General features: G+C 42.8%; 1 protein-coding gene across 4 annotated transcripts in view; it reads left to right on the top strand.

Moving 5' to 3' along the window:
• ACP6 (acid phosphatase 6, lysophosphatidic) overlaps positions 1-17,153 on the top strand; it is a 42,726-nt gene that overhangs the window by 2,658 nt on the left and 22,915 nt on the right. For all 4 annotated transcript variants that reach the window (XM_032268930.1, XM_032268931.1, XM_032268932.1 and 1 more), the window contains exons 2-7: positions 9,039-9,167; positions 9,288-9,418; positions 9,775-9,854; positions 13,239-13,326; positions 14,149-14,281; positions 15,571-15,671. In XM_032268930.1, the coding sequence (XP_032124821.1) occupies positions 9,039-9,167; positions 9,288-9,418; positions 9,775-9,854; positions 13,239-13,326; positions 14,149-14,281; positions 15,571-15,671 (662 nt within the window). The remainder of the gene's footprint in view (positions 1-9,038; positions 9,168-9,287; positions 9,419-9,774; positions 9,855-13,238; positions 13,327-14,148; positions 14,282-15,570; positions 15,672-17,153) is intronic.

Here is a 17,153-nt window from a genome sequence, read left to right as displayed (position 1 = left end):
TTGAGACGGAGTTTCACTCATGTTACCCAGGCTGGAGTGCAGTGGCGCGATCTCAGCTCACCGCAACCTCCGCCTCCTGGGTTCAGGCAATTCTCCTGCCTCAGCCTCCTGAATAGCTGGGATTACAGGCACGCGCCACCATGCCCAGCTAATTTTTTGTATTTTTTTTTTTAGTAGAGACGGGGTTTCACCATGTTGACCAGGATGGTCTCGATCTCTTGACCTCGTGATCCACCCGCCTCGGCCTCCCAAAGTGCTGGGATTACAGGCGTGAGCCCCCGCGCCTGGCCGACTAATTCTTATATTTTTAGTAGAGACGGGGTTTCACCATGTTGGTCAGGATGGCTTCAATCTCTTGATCTTAGGCATGAGCCACTGCACCCAGCCATTATTGGAATTTTTTAATCTTCTTGGTTCTGCTATTAATTACAGTCAGAAGGCATTGCCTGGCAGTGCCTTTGTCTTAGGTACGTGTTTCCTGATTTCCGACTGGTTTATAGATTAAAATATGTGACAAGTCACTTCGTTCAGTTATCTCACAAATTCTCAGAAAGTAGCATGGTTTAAAACTAGATGTTTTGGCCGGGTCAGAGGCTCACACCTGTAATCCTAACACTTTGAGAAGCCAAGGCAGGTGGATCATGAGGTCAGGAGTTTGAGACCAGCCTGACTAAGATGGTGAAACCCTGTCTCTACAAAAATTAGCTGGATGTGGTGGTGGGTGCCTGTAATCCCAGCTACTCAGGAGGCTGAGGCAGGAGAATCAGTCACTTGAACCCAGGAGGCAGAGGCTGCAGTGAGCCAAGGCGAGATCGCACCATTGCACGAGACTCCATCTGAAAAAAAAAAAGAAAAAAAAACCCCAAAAATTAGATGTTTTATTGGGTTGTTTTCTTATGGCTTGAATGGCTGTTGGTTTAACTGGTTTTGTTAAAAGATTGTGCTTTGGAAATAAAAATATGGAACTTGATTGGCCATCTTTAAATTTTCTCATCATTAGACTAGGTCCAAACGCATTATCAAAAGAAAAGATTTGGCACTGCTTTCAGGCTTCCCTCAACTACCCTGGGTGGCAAGATGGCCTCCACCCAGGGAGGTTTCTCTGTTTTTATAAAGTCCAACCTACCTCGCTTCACTATTGATTAAGACATTTGTGTCATTATTTATTTGATAATATAGATGAGCTGGGAAACATAATGTCAGTATCTTTCATTGCTTAGTACCTTTCCAAACCTCAGCTAAAAGAAGTGGTATTCAGGAAGCATTGCATGAGGGATGTGCCAGTCAGTCCCCCCATTCTTCTGGGTCAATGGTTCTTTGATGGAACACTGAAGTCAACCGGGAAGCTAAGAAACACATATGCCAGGGTCTCCCTCCCAAGAATTCTAATTTAATTGACCTAGGGCATCCAGACAGTGTAAAAGACTCTGGTGAAACTTGAGAATTAGCTTGACTGAAGAGCATTAAAAAAAGTAGAGACCCCACTTTTTGGGGGCATAATCTAAATGTGATTATTCCAGGGTAGGACTCGGGCATCAGGAACTTTTAAAAAATGTGCTAGTCATATCAGTATACAGACAAGGTTTAATATGATTGCTTAAAAAGAAAAAAAATCTGTACCTGGTAGGTTTTTGTTTACTTGTATGTAGATTTTTTGCTTTTATTTGGAATGTAGCATATGAATCCCAGTTGCCTTCGTTGAAATGTGCTTTGGTAAGAGACTGTCATTCTGTGTTGAGAGAACGGGGAGAAACAATTCCACAGAACTCGTTTCTGTGACTGCTGAAAAGATGTTCATTATATTACTCTATCCTCTTTATGAGGACCCTTGGGAGCAATTTGTCAGTTAGCATTAGAAATGGTGAGCACTGGTAAAGTATGTGGAAACAGACTGAGGTCCTCATCAGAAGCAAATGCTAGCACCATGCTTCTTGGAGAGCCTGCAGAACTGTAACCAAATAACCTCTTTTCTTTATAAATTACTCAGCCTCAGATGTCCCTTCATGGCAACACAAAAGGTCTAAGACATTATCGTAAGGTTTTTAGACATCTTACACTATGTATAAGACGTGGTGAAATACTAATTAGAAGCACAGACAGTCCGTGATTACAGTGGTTTGACTTACAGTTTTTCAACTTTACAGTGAGTTCATTGGGATGATTAAATGCATTTTTGACTTAAAAAAAAATGGTGTGCTTCTCCTGAACAATTGGCTTGCTTTTGTCTTTAAACTAGTCTAGCTGATCAAGTTTCTTTCTTTACTTAAAAGGAAGCTGGATGCCAAATCTGCGGCCCACCTATAGTAAGCCTAAAGATCTTCATGACATACATAGTTTAGTAACCGTGTTACTACATCCATTTTTTTTTGTCCCTACGTTTGTTTGCTTTTGTGTTTGTTACCTACTTTGAATTGGTTGTTTTAGTATATTTTAATTTTTGCTGTATCTACTTTGTTACCTCTTGAAGTTGGGGTATACATAAAATAAATAAAATTATCAAGTTAGTTTTTGCTACTACCCAGGAAGCTGAAGAGCAGGAATGAGAACGAGAGTGTGTATTGGAGGTGGACACTATTGTATGAACCAGACGTGTTGTCCATGCTTGAAAATCTGAAAACTTGCACTCCAGACTTGATGTAACCTCGATTCCAGCCTCCTAGGTAACAGCGAAGGTCCTTTCTTGGTTAATGTGCCTGACAGGTTTCTCGGTGAGGCTGAATGGCCCTGCGGACCTTTGTGTTGGGCCCTGTGCTGGACACTGGAACTACGAGGATGGATAATTCAATCTTGGCTTTAAAGGAATTTTCAGTGTGATAAAGGAGACAGGCAACAGATAGCAATTAAGGGAATATGCTGGGTGCACTGGAGCATAAAGGAGGTGTCTCCAAGTGTCCAAAATGGAAATCAGCTTTCCACCTGTTTTTCTGTCTTGGTTTTAGTTTTAGTCAAGGAGTGTCTCCATTACTAGGCTCAAAAATCAGAGTAGTCTTTTTTTTGTTGTTCCTCTTCTGTGTTTACCTACTGACACCCCCCCCCCCCACCAAATAAAGCTTTTATCTACTCACTTGCCAAGTCTAACTCAAATGTCTTACATCCACCTCCTCTATTCCTACTGCCTTAGATGAGGCCGTAGGCTCTCATGTAGACTATTGCTAACGTCTCAAAATGGGCTTTTCTGCATCTAGTCTTCCCATTCCAATTGTGATATGTGCTGCCAGCTTTCGAATTCATTCTGCGACGCTGCTGGGCTAAGTAAGAGGATGCTGAGTGGCCGGGGCTGTGGGTTCCCACTCCTACTTCAACTAGAGAAATTCTAGTTTTTGCCTTTATATATACACATCTAAAGTTAAACTTTATTTGGTATTTTCTGATTTAAAAATTGGGTAACCATTCCCAGGTTGAGGCAAACCAAACCACTTATTTGCCATACACATTCTTCACCGTCTTTGCTTTGCTCAAGCTTTCTAGTTATTTTTGGAATTGTGAATGCTATCCTTTATAAGTATAGGTATTTGCTTGTCTAAATACTATTCATTTAAAATGCCATTCCCTCAATGAAACTTCTTCTGAATCCCCGGCCAGAAGAGAAGGTCTGTATTGCCTCTGAACTGCTATGGCCTTCATACAGTTTCTCGCCGCACATGTCAGCTTCTGTTATGGTATTGCTGTCATTTACATTCTCAGTTTCCCTTTTCTCTTTACTAGCTTGAAAACCCAGGAAAGGCAGGGTCAAGTTATCTCAAGATGGGTATCTTCCACGGGAGCTGGCAAATTGTTGGAGTTGTTATTTGTACCTACTGTGTGTGAGGCCCTTTGCTCAGAGGTCAATAGGTGACCCAGTCTCTGTTCTCAGGAAGCCAAGTCTACTGAACAGGACAGACCAGTAAAGGAGCTCATTTAATACACTTTGGTAAAGGCTACTAAAGAGAGCCACCGAAGCTGCTATGAAAGCATAAGGCCCTGATCAAGATTTCTGGGAACATTTAAGTTGAGCCGTATGGAATGAACCAAAGTCTTAGATGAATGAGGAAAGAAAATTCCAGTCGTAAGAAACATGATGCTGAAAGGCCATGAAATATGAGAATGGTGTTAAAGGAAACAAAGCTGTGTGACTAGAGAGTAAGTGTATAGAATAGGGAAGAAGTGGTAAGGGGGCTGCCTTGCTAGAGAGCAGGTGGGGTCACATGAGCCATGAACCACGGAAGGGTTTTTTATCCAGAGGAGTTACAGGGTCAGAAAGAGGGAGCTGTGATTCACTGTGAAAGAAGGAAGAAGGCCTCTCTCTGAGCACCTGGTCCTCTGATGTGTCAGAAGGAGGCTCAAGTGTTGGAGATCAGGTGCCAGTGGGACTGCCACATGCCTTTGGAAAGAATGGAGGGCTCGCTCTTGCAAAGAGAATCTGAGACTCCTCGCGGTATTCTCCTGGGCTAGTTCTGGGAGGGATGGAGATAAATACGATGATATGTGACATAGTAGATTTCCAAATGTTAGTTTTAAAACTAAACAAAGTAGTAGGAAATTGGGTTAAATATATATATTTTTTTATTGTAAGTGTTGTAGGAATTCAGATTTAGAAGATAACCATTGAAAGCTAGAGTGGTCAGTGATGGGAAGTAAGACTTGAGCTATCCTTGAACATTGAAGACAAGATAGATGGGCAGATAGGAACAGGCGTCCCTCCAAGCAAGGGAAGCAAGCTGGAAAAAGATGTGGAAGCAGTGGGCAGGGTCTGGGTTGGAGGGGAGGAGAGAGGCAGTGAAGCTGAGTACAGGGCCTGGGCAAAAGAGTAGAAGTCCTTTTATTAAATTTATTTTTTTAAGAGTTGGGGTCTTGTTATATTGCCCAGGCTGATCTCGAACTCCTGGCCTCAAGTGATCCTCTCACCTCAGCCTCCCAAAGTCCTCGGATTACAGGCATGAGCCACTGCACCCAGCCACGATGTAGAAGTCCTTGAAGGACAGATGCTTACCTCTGAGACATTAGGAAAAGCTACTGATAGGATGAAAGTGGCTTAGCAAGATCAGGTGATTTTGAAAGACACAATGCATTATTATCTATTGTAGTCACCATCCTGTACAATAGATCGCTGACGCTTATTCTTCCTGTCTAACTGGAATTTTGTACCCCTTGATAAAAATCTCTCCTTTCCCCATTCATCCCCTTTCTAGCCTCTGATAACCACCATTCTACTCTCTAATTCTGTGAGTTTGACTTTTTTAGATTTTACATGTGCGAGCATACCTTGAAGATACTGCAGGTTCAGGTCTAGACCACTGTAGTAAAGCAAATATTGTAATAAAATGAATCCCACATTTCTTTTTTTGTTTCCCAGTGCATATAAAAGTTATGTTTACACTATTCTGTAGCCTATTAATTATGCAATAGCATGTCTAAAAATGTACATACCTTAATTTAAAAATGCTTTATTGATAAAAAGTGCTAGTGATCACCTGAGCTTTTGGTGAGTCATGATCTTTTTTCCAGTGGAGGGTCTTGCTTTGATGTTGATGGCTGCTGACTGATCAGGGTAGTGATTACTAAACGTTGGCGTGGCTGTGGCAGTTTTTAAAAATAAACAGTGATTTTATTTTATAAAATTATTTTATAAAAATTTTACTTTATAAAGTTTTTAAAATAAAATACAATAAAAATTTTGTTTTATAAAAATAAATTAAAAAAAAAAAACAGTGAAGTTTGCCACATTGATAGACTCTTCCTGTCATGAAAGATTTCTCTGTAGCTTATGATGCAGTTTCATAGCACTTTACCCATAGTAGAACATCTTTTGAAATTGGAGTCAATCTTCTTAAACTTTGCCACTATTTTATCAATTAAGTTTATGTAATAAATCCATTGTAATTTCAGCAGTGTTCACAGCATCTTCACCAGGATAGATTCCCTCTCAAGAAACCACTTCTTTGAAGTAAATTCTCATGCATTCATGTTTTATCATGAAATTGCAGCAATTCAGTCAAAACTTAAGGTTCCACATCTAATTCTAGTTCTCTTGCTATTTCCATCACATTTGCAGTTATTCTTCCACTGAAGTCTTGAATCCTTCAAAGTCATCCATGAGAGTTGGAATCAAATCTTCCAAATTTTTCTTAATGTTGCTAATTTGACCTCCTCCTCATAAATGTTCTTAATGGCATCTAGAATGGTGAATTCTTTCCATAAGGTTTTCAATTTACTTTGCCCTGATTCATCAGAGGAATCACGATCTAGGCAATAATAGCCTTATAAAATGTATTTCTTAAATAATAAAAACTTGAATGTCAAAATTACCCCTTGGGCCATGGGCTGCAGAATGGACATTGTGTTAGCAGCATGAAAACAACATTAATCTTGTACATCTCCACTGAGCCCTTGGGTGACTAGGTGCATTGTCAATGAGCAGTAATATTTTGGAATCAATTTTTTTTTGAGCAGTAGGTCTCAACAGTGGGCTTAAAATATTCAGTAAACCATGCTGTAAATAGATGTGCTGCCATTTATAGAGCACAGTCAGGGTACATTTAGCATAATTCTTAAAGGCTGTAGGATTTGCAGAATAGTAAATGAGCCTTGGCTTCAACTTAAAAGAAACCAACTGCATTAATCCCTAATGAGAGTCAGCCTATCCTTTGAAGCTTTGAAGACAGGCATTGACTTTTCCTTTCTAGCTGTGAAAGTCCTAGCTGGGATATTCTTTGGATATAGGCTGTTTCTTCTGCATTGAGTATCTCCATGTTATCAATAAGGTGGTTTTCCTTTCTTATTGTTGGCGTGTTCACCAGTGTAGTTCTTTTAATTTCCTTGAATAACTTTTTCTTTACATTCATAACTTGGCTATTGTTTGGTGGAAGTGGCATAGGTTTTGGCTTATCTTAGCTTTCTACATGCCTTCTTCACTGAGCTTAATCATTTCCAGCTTTTGATTTAAAGTGAGAAACTTGCAACTCTTCCTTTCACTCGAACACTTAGAGGCCATTGTAGGGTTATTAACTGGCGTAATTTTAATATCGTTGTGTCTTAGGAAATAAGGAGGCCCAAGGAGAGGGAGAGAGATGGGGGAAAGCCATTCAGCAGAGCAGTCAGAAAATATACGACATTTATTGATTAAGTTTGCCGTCTTATATGGATGTGGTTTGCAGCACTCTAAAACAATTAAAATAGTAACATCACAAGAGTTCTGGATCAGCCTGGGCAACACAGCAAAACATGTCTCTACAAAAAAACACAAAAATCAGCTGGGCGTGTTGGTGTGTGCCCGTACTCAGCACTACTCGGGAGGCTGAGGTGGGAGGATGAGTCGAGATCATGCCATGGTACTCCAGCTTGGGCGACAGAGCCAGATCGCGTCTCAAAAAGAAAAAAAAAAATCACAAATCATAGATCACCTTGACAGATTTAATAATGGAAAAGTTTGAAATTTGATGAGAATTACCAAATTTTAACAAACGTGAATGAGCACATGCTGTTGGGAGAATGGCACTGGTAAACTTGCTCAGTGCAGTTACTATAAACCTTCAATTTGTAAAAAACACAATATCTATAAAGAGCAATAAAATAATGTGTGCCTATGTTACTAAAAGGTTGACTTTACATATTTTCACTGCATAAAAATGAAAGCATGGGCCGGGCGCAGTGGCTCAAGCCTGTAATCCCAGCACTTTGGGAGGCTGAGGCGGGTGGATCACAAGGTCAAGAGATTGAGACCATCCTGGCCAACAACGTAAAAACCGGTCTCTACTAAAAATACAACAAAAATCAGCTGGGCGTGGTGGTGTGTGCCTGTAGTCCCAGCTACACGGGAGGCTGAGGCAGGAGAATTGCTTGAACTGGGGAGGAGGAGGTTGCAGTGAGCCGAGGTTGTGCCACTGCACTCCAGCCTGGCGACAAAGCGAGACTGTCTCAAAAAAAAAAAAAAAAAAAAAAGAAAGTATGCGAGCTGATGGATTTTGTTTATATTAATCATATATCAAATGTAAAAAATATCAAAACATCACCTTGTACTCTATAAATATATAAAATATACAATTATTTGTCAATTAAAAATAAAATATTTAAATGTAATAGAAAAGAAATAAATTTTTCCAAAAATATTAATTAGGTGGCTATGGATGGATGGATTGTGCAGGTACAAGGGAACAGTCTGTCAGGCTTTTGCCTGCAGTAATAAGGTTTATGTTCTACAATAAGATCATGGAAGGACCATTGGGAGGGACTTTTCTTCTAGCCAGTGATCAATAGGGCTTGGTGTGGGGATGGTGGAGTCACAGGGAGCCAAAGGTTTAAGGGTTGGGGCCTAGGAGAACCGTGGTAACATTGAGAGACATAGTAGATTGGGAAGAGAAGCTGGTCTATAGGATTGGAAGAGAAGACTTTTTAAAATTGAAATCATCACATCTGACGCCATGAGTGTCAGAGCTTTATGGACAGTTGGAGCTGTGAGACCTGTGGCCACTAGTGACGTTTTGAAATCATTACAGCACAGTTAGGGCAGGAGCCAGACTGCAAAGAATAATGGAAGATGATGAAAAAGCCACATCTTCTTAGATGGTAGCTTTTTTCATGAATTGCATGAAGGAGGAGAAATCCATAGTAGTTACAAGGGACATTAAGTAGAATCCTTAAGCTGGGATAGGGCATAGAAACCTCCAGATTAATTCCTTATAAATTCTTACGCACGTATGATCACCGACATCATATTTCTTTCATCCATCTCTTCATTCACCACGTGTCTGCATGCTAGGCGTTCTGGCTACTTCTCCCCTTTACTTCCGTGTGGGCTAAGTGCCGGAGCAGCCCCTTAGCAGTCATTACCAGTGTAGCAGTAACAGGACTTGGGCTAAGGACACCTGGAATAATAAGTCACCGTCTTTTCTTCCCTTAATTTTAGCTAATGTTTCTTTCCCTCCTTCCCATGGGGAGGTTGCAGGCCTAGTTGTCAGTGATTCCAGCCATGTGTTCTGAGTGCTGCTAGATGTTAATGCTGTGAATTTCAAGAACCGTTTTTAAACAATATGTTTGTTGTTGTTTTTTTGTGGTTATAACAGGTAGAGTGGAACCCCCAGCTATTAGAGGTCCCACCCCAAACCCAGTTTGATTACACAGTCACCAGTCTAATTGGCGGTCCGAAACCACCTTCTCCTTACGACTCTCAATACCATGAGACCATCCTGAAGGTGAGCAATGCTTCCTTGCTCTGGGGAGCCCCACTGCAAAGCTTGGGTGGTTTTCTCTGGGCTGAGTTCAGCAGGCTGTCGGGTGTTTTCATTCTTCCTTCTCTTTCTTCCCTACTTCAGGGGGGCATGTTTGCGGGGCAGCTGACCAAGGTGGGCATGCAGCAGATGTTTACCTTGGGAGAGAGACTGAGGAAGAACTATGTAGAAGACATCCCCTTTCTTTCACCGACCTTCAACCCACAGGAGGTCTTGTGAGTCACTTGAAAAGGGATGGACGTTGCACTTGATTTAAGGTCTTGAGCATGAGGATACCTGTCCTGACAGCCCAAGATGGTTCCCACTCTCACCCAAGGTAGTCCGGAGGACAACTTGTCATGATGCAGTTACCCTTATGCCACAGGATCCTGTGAATGGGTGGTTCCTGGAGGTCACATTCATTGGTCTTTGAGTCTCTTAGGGACAGACATCCCACCGAAAAGTAAAGCATTCTTCCTAGCCCCGTAGCTCTCCTATGTACTCTTGAAAGACCCCTGGAGCCTCTGTGGACTAAAGTGTATATATTTAAATATTCCTTTTATGAGTGTCACTATCTTTTAATTTTTTTCAGTATTCGTTCCACTAACATATTCCGGAATCTGGAGTCCACCCGTTGTTTGCTAGCTGGGCTTTTCCAATGTCAGAAAGAAGGTTCGTATCTGAGGTCCCAAACTCAATCTCTGTCTTGAGGGGCTCTTGCTTCTCACTTCCAAAGCCCCTGTCTCTTTCTTGGTGACTGTTCCATTGATTTTATTTTTCTCCTGCGTATGTGACTTCCAGTGTGTGCCCAGTCCAGTGGGTCCTTCCCTGTCGGGCCTTATGCTCCCCCTGCTAGCCTGCCCTCAACAGCAGCAGCAGTGTACCAGCTGCTCTGATCTGCCTCTGGCTCCTCGCGTCTCCCATCAAGCTTCTACACAAGCTGCACAAGGCAGTCCTAACCATGTTTTATGAACAATCGAGGGGGCTTTTTGTTTAGGTGAGACTGCTGAAAAGGAAGGACACTTAGCTGGGACCCAATACTGCTACTACTGCCCTAATCTTGGTGATCATCCATAGCATAAACAGCGTTCTGTCTAGCCTTTCCTAGTTGAGAAAGTCCATCGAGTTTGGGTTTTGGCAATTCAGCCCCTGAATGGTTGCAATCAGTGGTTCCCAACCTTTTCATCCCGAAGGACTGCGTTAATTATTTCCCCTTGTGGATCTCCTGTGTTGAGAGCCTTTGGTCATCACATGAACCTGCATTTTGTCATTTGTAATTGGTTCAAATTTACATTTAATCACTGGTCTGAATTTCGGATCATCATGACCTCGCTAAAAAGGTGCCATAAAGCAAAGGTTCTTGTTACTTTGTTTAGCTTTTTGGCAGTGTCTCAAATAGAAACAAAATTTCCATCACACTTTTTAAGAAATATGTAGAATAATAGAAGCTTCAGGAAAGAGGAGTCTGATTTCGCCCCAGCTGGGTTGGATGCTGCTGCTCATTCTGGCTGTAGTTGGCTGCTGCACACAAACAGTATGTGTCTAGGTAACATAAAGCAGGATGGGTTCCCCCTTACTTCTTGGGAGGCCTTGAATGATCCACAGCACCCGATCTTCTGAAAGCTATCAATTGCTCAGCTTCTAAAAGACAAGATCTTTCAGACACATCAGAAGTGCTACTGAGAAGGAAAGATATTTCTTGGTGGCAACATTCTGTTTAGCAGGTCCCAGACTGAGAATGCCCCAGGTTTCTAGCAGGGAAGGAAATCTCTAACATCAGGCGTGTCTGTCTGGGTCGCAGCTCCCTGCACTGGACACACAGGTGTTGAGACTCCAGTTTGGCTTCATTCCTAGCTACTTCCATGCCTTTCCTATGGGAAGGAACTTGACTAAAGAATCCCAGAAGGTACCGCTGTGAATGGAAGTGGTGCAACTTTGGGATATTGCTTTAGGGGTAAAATCCTAGAAAAATCCCAGAAGTTACATGTGAGCTACAGCGAATCAGGCTGTGGGAAAGCTGGAGATTGTTGGTCTGCCCACTCGGCCAGTCATTTGCTCTGTGTACATTTGTCTACTCAAGTGTGCCGTATTTATCATAAGCTGTGGGTCCAAAATCCAGACACCAATATCAGACTCCAGATATTAGAGGTTTATAATATTATTAGTGTTATATTACAGGTTTAAGTCATAGTTATTCTATCACATAAAGGACTTAGTACAGTCATTCCACAGTATCCAAAAGGGATTGGTTCCAGGAGAACCCTCACCTCTGGCAGATACCAAAATCTACGGATGCTCAAGTCCCTTATGTAGAATGGCATAGCTTTGCATATAACCTATGTCCTTCCTCCCATGTACTTCAGATCACCTCTAGATTACATATAATACCCACTACAATATAAATGCTGTATATTATCCTGTACTGTTTTCTAATTTATGTTATTTCTATTGTGTTATTTTGTATTGTTCTTTTTTCTCAAATACTGTTAATCCATGGTTTCTTGAATCCATGGATGTGGAACCCAAGGACATGGAGGACCAATGTATGCAGCAAGCTCTGTTCTAAGAACTTCACATATATTAACTTGTTTAATTCTTGTAATAACTCTGTGAGTTAGGTATCGTTATCCCCTTTAACAGATAAGAGAACCAGGACACAGAGAGGCTAAATGACTTGCCCAGGTACACAAAACTGGTCAATAGTGGAATTAGGATTCAAACTCCGGCAGTTTTGGTTCCCAATCCTACTTTTTCCTTTTATGCTCAGCTGTTTCTTTGAGGACGTGTATATCTGGAGGCAGCATTTGGTTTGTCCTTTCCACAACACATGCTGCAGAACCTCCAGGATTCTTCAGAGGGGTCTCAGGAAGTATAGAAAAGGAGGGATGGGACACGTGAGGGACTGTGCCTAGGATCTCCACCTTGCAGCCGTCAGCACCTCTCCCTTTATTACCATACTTTATAGTTGCAGGGTGGGGAGGTTCTGTTGCTTATATAGTTCCACCCCTTCCATTTACAGATGAACCCCAGAGAATGGTAGTGACTTCCCAAGAAAACTCGGCTGGTTCGTTGTAAACTGAAGACTGAACTCATGACTTTCAGTCTGGTTTCTTCTTCTGTCCAGACCAATGATGTGTGTGTGAATTCTGATATTCTAATAAAGTTATAGGCTATTTTTAAAGCCCTTGGTTCTGACGATCAGTAATTTGGGAATAAATATCTCTTTGATCGATTCAGCTGATCACACTCGTAGAGTGACCTCAGTGAATCCCAGATTGCTGCTGGGAATCTATTTCTTCTGCCATCAGGCTTGAGAGGTGTGGAAAAAGAACCTACCACAGGCACTTGCCATCTCTGGCACAGAGCAAAGCATGGGAAGGTGTTAGAACACCTTCTTTTGGCATTGATGGGAGGAGACGAGGGTCCCGAGGAGCTCTCAGCAGCAGTGAGCTGCCATGAAGTACAGAAGAAGCATTGTTTGAAGCTCATTTGGTTAGATCTTTGGTTAGACCAGCAATTCATCTAGAAGCCCGGCGTTTTATTTTGGGCAAGGCTGTGGGGTCTGGGAGGATCTGTGGTCTCGTGTCCACTTGTCTCAGTTTGTTGTGTGATAAATTACCATAGTGGCCTCTAAGATCAGGCTTCAGGAACAAGAAAGTATTTTAGTTCTGATAACGTTGTTCTTTATTAAAATGACCAAGTGCTGGCAGTGCTTTACAGCAGGGATTGTTTGGAAGGGGTCAGGGAGTTGCCAGTCTGATTCAGGTCTATTACCTGCTCCGGTCTATTTGTGGCCCAATAGGAGGGCTTGTGCTAGTCAGAACAAGGCTGCTGCGACTTACTTTTTCCATTGCTCAGATTATAGGAGACCCCCTATCGCACGGCCAGGCCATGTTGAAGGCATTCACTGTCCTTAAGGAGTAACCTTGATGATCTGCCTCTCGGAGCAGATCTCTGCTCCATCTCTGTAGACAAAGTGAGAGAAGAAGGGGGTGGAGATGCTGGGAAGAACATGCTGAAGCCTCTGCCTGCCTGTGCTCCCTGCATTTCTTCTAGGACCCATCATCATCCACACTGATGAAGCACACTCGGAAGTCTTGTATCCCAACTACCAAAACTGCTGGAGTCTGAGGCAGAGAGCCAGGTAACTGCCTCTGGGTTCTTGCTTACCAGTGGGGGACAGCCTTTTACCACCTTTGCTGGCAGAACTCTGTACTGAGGGCCTGCCCAGGCTAACCCTACTGGTGGATAATGGATGGGAAGGTTTAAATTACACTTAGGTGTGACATCGGCTGTCTTGGAACTGAGGAAGTCTTGTTCACAGTGACAGACTCATGGTGAAGGTCAGAAATTCTGGGAAGAGCTGCACGCTGGGCTAGAGAGATGATATATCAGCCACGAGTGGGGCTTTGCCATTTACAAAGTATGATCCTCCTGACAACCGCACGCTCTCAGGTGGGGCAGATGAGGAAACCAGCAGGTTAAATGAAAGATGACTGAGACTGTCTTTGACCTGCAAACCCAGGTGCACAAGTCCAGGAAGTCACAGACATGTTTCTGCGCAGCATAGATCAGTTTGGGCGGATGACATTCTCAGTTATCAGGTATCTCTAGGCTACACTAAGACTATGGCATTTAATACTATATGGTATTTATTCCATAAAGAAAAGAGAGTGCTGTTTTCAGACAGACTTGGGCCTTGCCTGCATCCTTTTTGATATAATGCAAATGCTAGAGTGAGATCTGGAAAATTCATCCTTTGATCCTAACCATGGTCATTGCTAACTTATGTTTACAAGTCATTTGACCTTATAGAGCCTTAGTTTATTCATCCATAACACTGGGATAATACTGGCTAACCCCAGTGGGTGGTTATAGGGATTAAATGATATCCTAAGTGCGAAGCACACTTTGTAAACTGTTCATCGCTATAGAATATAAGGCATTACTTTTTATTTTTTGTCAGAGGCCGGAGGCAGGCTGCCTCTTTACAGCCAGGAATCTCAGAGGATTTGAAAAAGGTGAAGGAAGGGATGGGCGTTGACAGTAGTGATGAAGTAGACTTCCTCATCCTCTTGGACAATGTGGCTGCTGAACAGGTGAGACCTGGGGTTGGGGATCCTGCGATCATATGTCCCTTGGTGGGCTGACTCCTGAGTTAGAACTGGGTGGAGAGAAGTGGGCAGAGGCCTGGTTTGGAGGCAACTGTAATAGGACCTGTAGAGAGAATGGATGTGGGGACCGAGGGATAGGGAGCAGTGGAGGAAGGCTCCCCACCCAGTTGGGAACACAGACGCTGAACTCTCTCAAGCAGAACTTCTTGAGGCGTGTTCCCCAGAACGCCGGATATGCAGGAGTGTGTTTGGGTAGGCGGGGTAATGGGTGGGGGGATGGATAGGGTCTAGGAATTTTGGAATCCCTATTTATTGTATCACTTCTTGAGAGTCCTGTATGTACATCAGCATATTTAAAAAATCTGAGATGCCCTTAATAAAGAAAACTGGTTGATCTTCAAGTCTGTTTTCCTCAAGCTTACTTAGCCGTGTAATCTTTTTCTGTAATAAATACATAAAGAAGACTAACAATGGGAAATGTTTCTCTAGATACAAAAGTTGGACACCCAAAGATGTATAGGCTCTTTCCTCTTTCTCTTGTGAAAATAAAATGACAGTGTACCCTGAAGGCAGAAATGCACCTTGCTCTTATGTGTAAAACAGGTTTAAGGCTAGAAGGCAAGAGTTTGTATCATATATTTGTATGGCATATTTTTTAGGAGTCATTTTGGGGAAAATGAAGGTCAAGTAGGAATTTATGAATTTCTTGCTTTGTATTTTATTCGTCTTTTTTTTAAGTTAAAGAATACAGCCCAGGTGCAGTGGCTCATGCCTGTAATCTCAGCACTTTGGGAGACTGAGGCAGGCAGAGCACGCTTGTCAGGAGTTCAAGACCAGCCTTGCCAATATGGTGAAACCCATCTCTACTAAAAACACAAAAATTAGCCGGGTGTGGTGGCGCGCACCTGTAGTCCCAGCTACTTGGGAGACTGAGGCAGAAGAATCACTTGAACCTGGGAGGTGGAGGTTATAGTGAGTCATGATCGCACCACTGCATTCTAGCCTGGGCAACAGAGTGAGACTCTGTCTCAAAAAAAAAAAAAAAATTATAAATGCTTTTCATTTTGGAGTGGATGGGGAGCCATCAGAAAGGGAAGACACCCCCTTTTTTTCCCTAGCCATCAGATATCTAGTAATAGCTTTGGAAGAGCTTTAGAGACAGCTTCTTGAGCTAGGAGAAGACGGGCTCCTGCAGGTTCCATGGAAGTTGATCAGCGGCTACAATCAGTAGCTGAGAAGCATTTTTTTTCTGAAACTACCTGTGGCCCTTTCAGGCACACAGCCTCCCAAGCTGCCCTATGCTGAAGACATTTGCACGGATAATTGAACAGAGAGCTGTGGACACATCCTTGTACGTACTGCAGACGGAAGACAGGTGAGGGGCCCCTCATGGCTGGCGTGAAGTCAGGCTTGGTCAGATACCCAAGTGTATGGGGCAGAGGAGTTCATCAGGCCCACTCCCACCTGGCAGCTGATGTCTCTGTGTGTAAGGAGGCTGAACCTCACTCTCTCCGCCTGCCAGTAGGCCCCAGGTCCTCGCCCTTCTGCAGCTGGGACTGGTGACCTAGTGCATCTGTTTCCTGTTATGCAGAACCAGGAGCCACCCACCTCCTGACTTTATCACTTGCCTTTTCCTTTTGCTTTAAGGTTTAAAGGATTTGTGTGGGGGGAGCCGAGGAAAGAATATTTATTTCTCTCTTTATTCATCATGTTACAATTTACAAATGATTTTCACATTCTCACTGTGAGAATGAGATACTTTTCCCCCTGGCTTTGTAGATAAAGAAACTGAGGCTGGGAGATACTGCCTACCCAGCTAGCGAGTGGCAGAGCCAGAGCTTGAACCCAGATCCACTGACTGCCTGTTCTGTGTTTTTGCTATATTATTAGCACTTAGTAGGGTTCTTTTTCTAGAAGGTCTGTTTCCTGACTACCAGAATGGAAAGTTTTTCTCTTATCAAATTTCGGAAGACACCTTTTTTTTCTGATCGATTGAATGCATTCAGCTTGCACTAAAAATACGTGACTTGATAGAGGAGGGGGAGGTAGGATGTCGTCCTGGGAAAGATGAGTGGGGGGAAGGCATCTAACAGTTCAAGAATCTGCATGGCTGGTTGCCTAAGGATAAGAGCCCCTGACTGCATTCCTTCTACTCAGAGTCAGTGTGTCCACTTGCGTGCAAGCCTGGGGCATCCAGAAGGTTCCTGCCAAGCTACGTAGCTTCCTGCCACTCCCTGGGACTTGCCAGCTCCCTTTTCTGTTTGCAAAGGGGCTCCACCATACCTAAATTATTACTTGCTGCTCTCTCCTTTATCAACAACACACACACACACACACACTCTCTCTCTCTCTCTCTCTCTCAGTAAATATTTTAAGCTGTGTAGATCATCCACTTTCTGTTACAACGACTCATCTCTGCCCTTATGACATGAAGCAACCAGAGACAGTGTGCAAACAAATAGACACAGCTGTGTGCCAATAAAATTTATTTACCAAAATTGGTCAGAGTTGGCCCGTGGTGTAGTTTGCTTTATTCTGTTGTAAATCATTTTAAACAGGACCTTGTCTATTGTCTTTTTCATTCCAATTAGCCCTGGTTTTGTAAAACTAACATATCTTCAGGGACAAATGGCTACAACCTCACAATGCCATCCAGCTTTTTGCCTGTGCATGTTCTTCTGAAAAGTGTATGTTGCATAGTGTCGGTCGCCTGCTCTTCATTTGTTGCTGCAACATACCTTGACTTATGAAGACGGCCGTTTACCCAATCACCACCAATAAGGATTTGTCTAAGCCAATCATGGCAACCTTGTTTTCATTGGTCAGTGACTGGCTTCTGGGAATTCTGGGAGGGGTC

The sequence above is a fragment of the Sapajus apella genome, unplaced genomic scaffold (assembly GCF_009761245.1).
Source record: "Sapajus apella isolate SASKATOON/1434 unplaced genomic scaffold, GSC_monkey_1.0 scaffold187, whole genome shotgun sequence".
In the NCBI taxonomy this organism is placed as follows: domain Eukaryota; kingdom Metazoa; phylum Chordata; class Mammalia; order Primates; family Cebidae; genus Sapajus; species Sapajus apella.
Note: the sequence above shows the minus strand (reverse complement) of the source record. Positions and strands in the feature narration are given on the sequence as shown.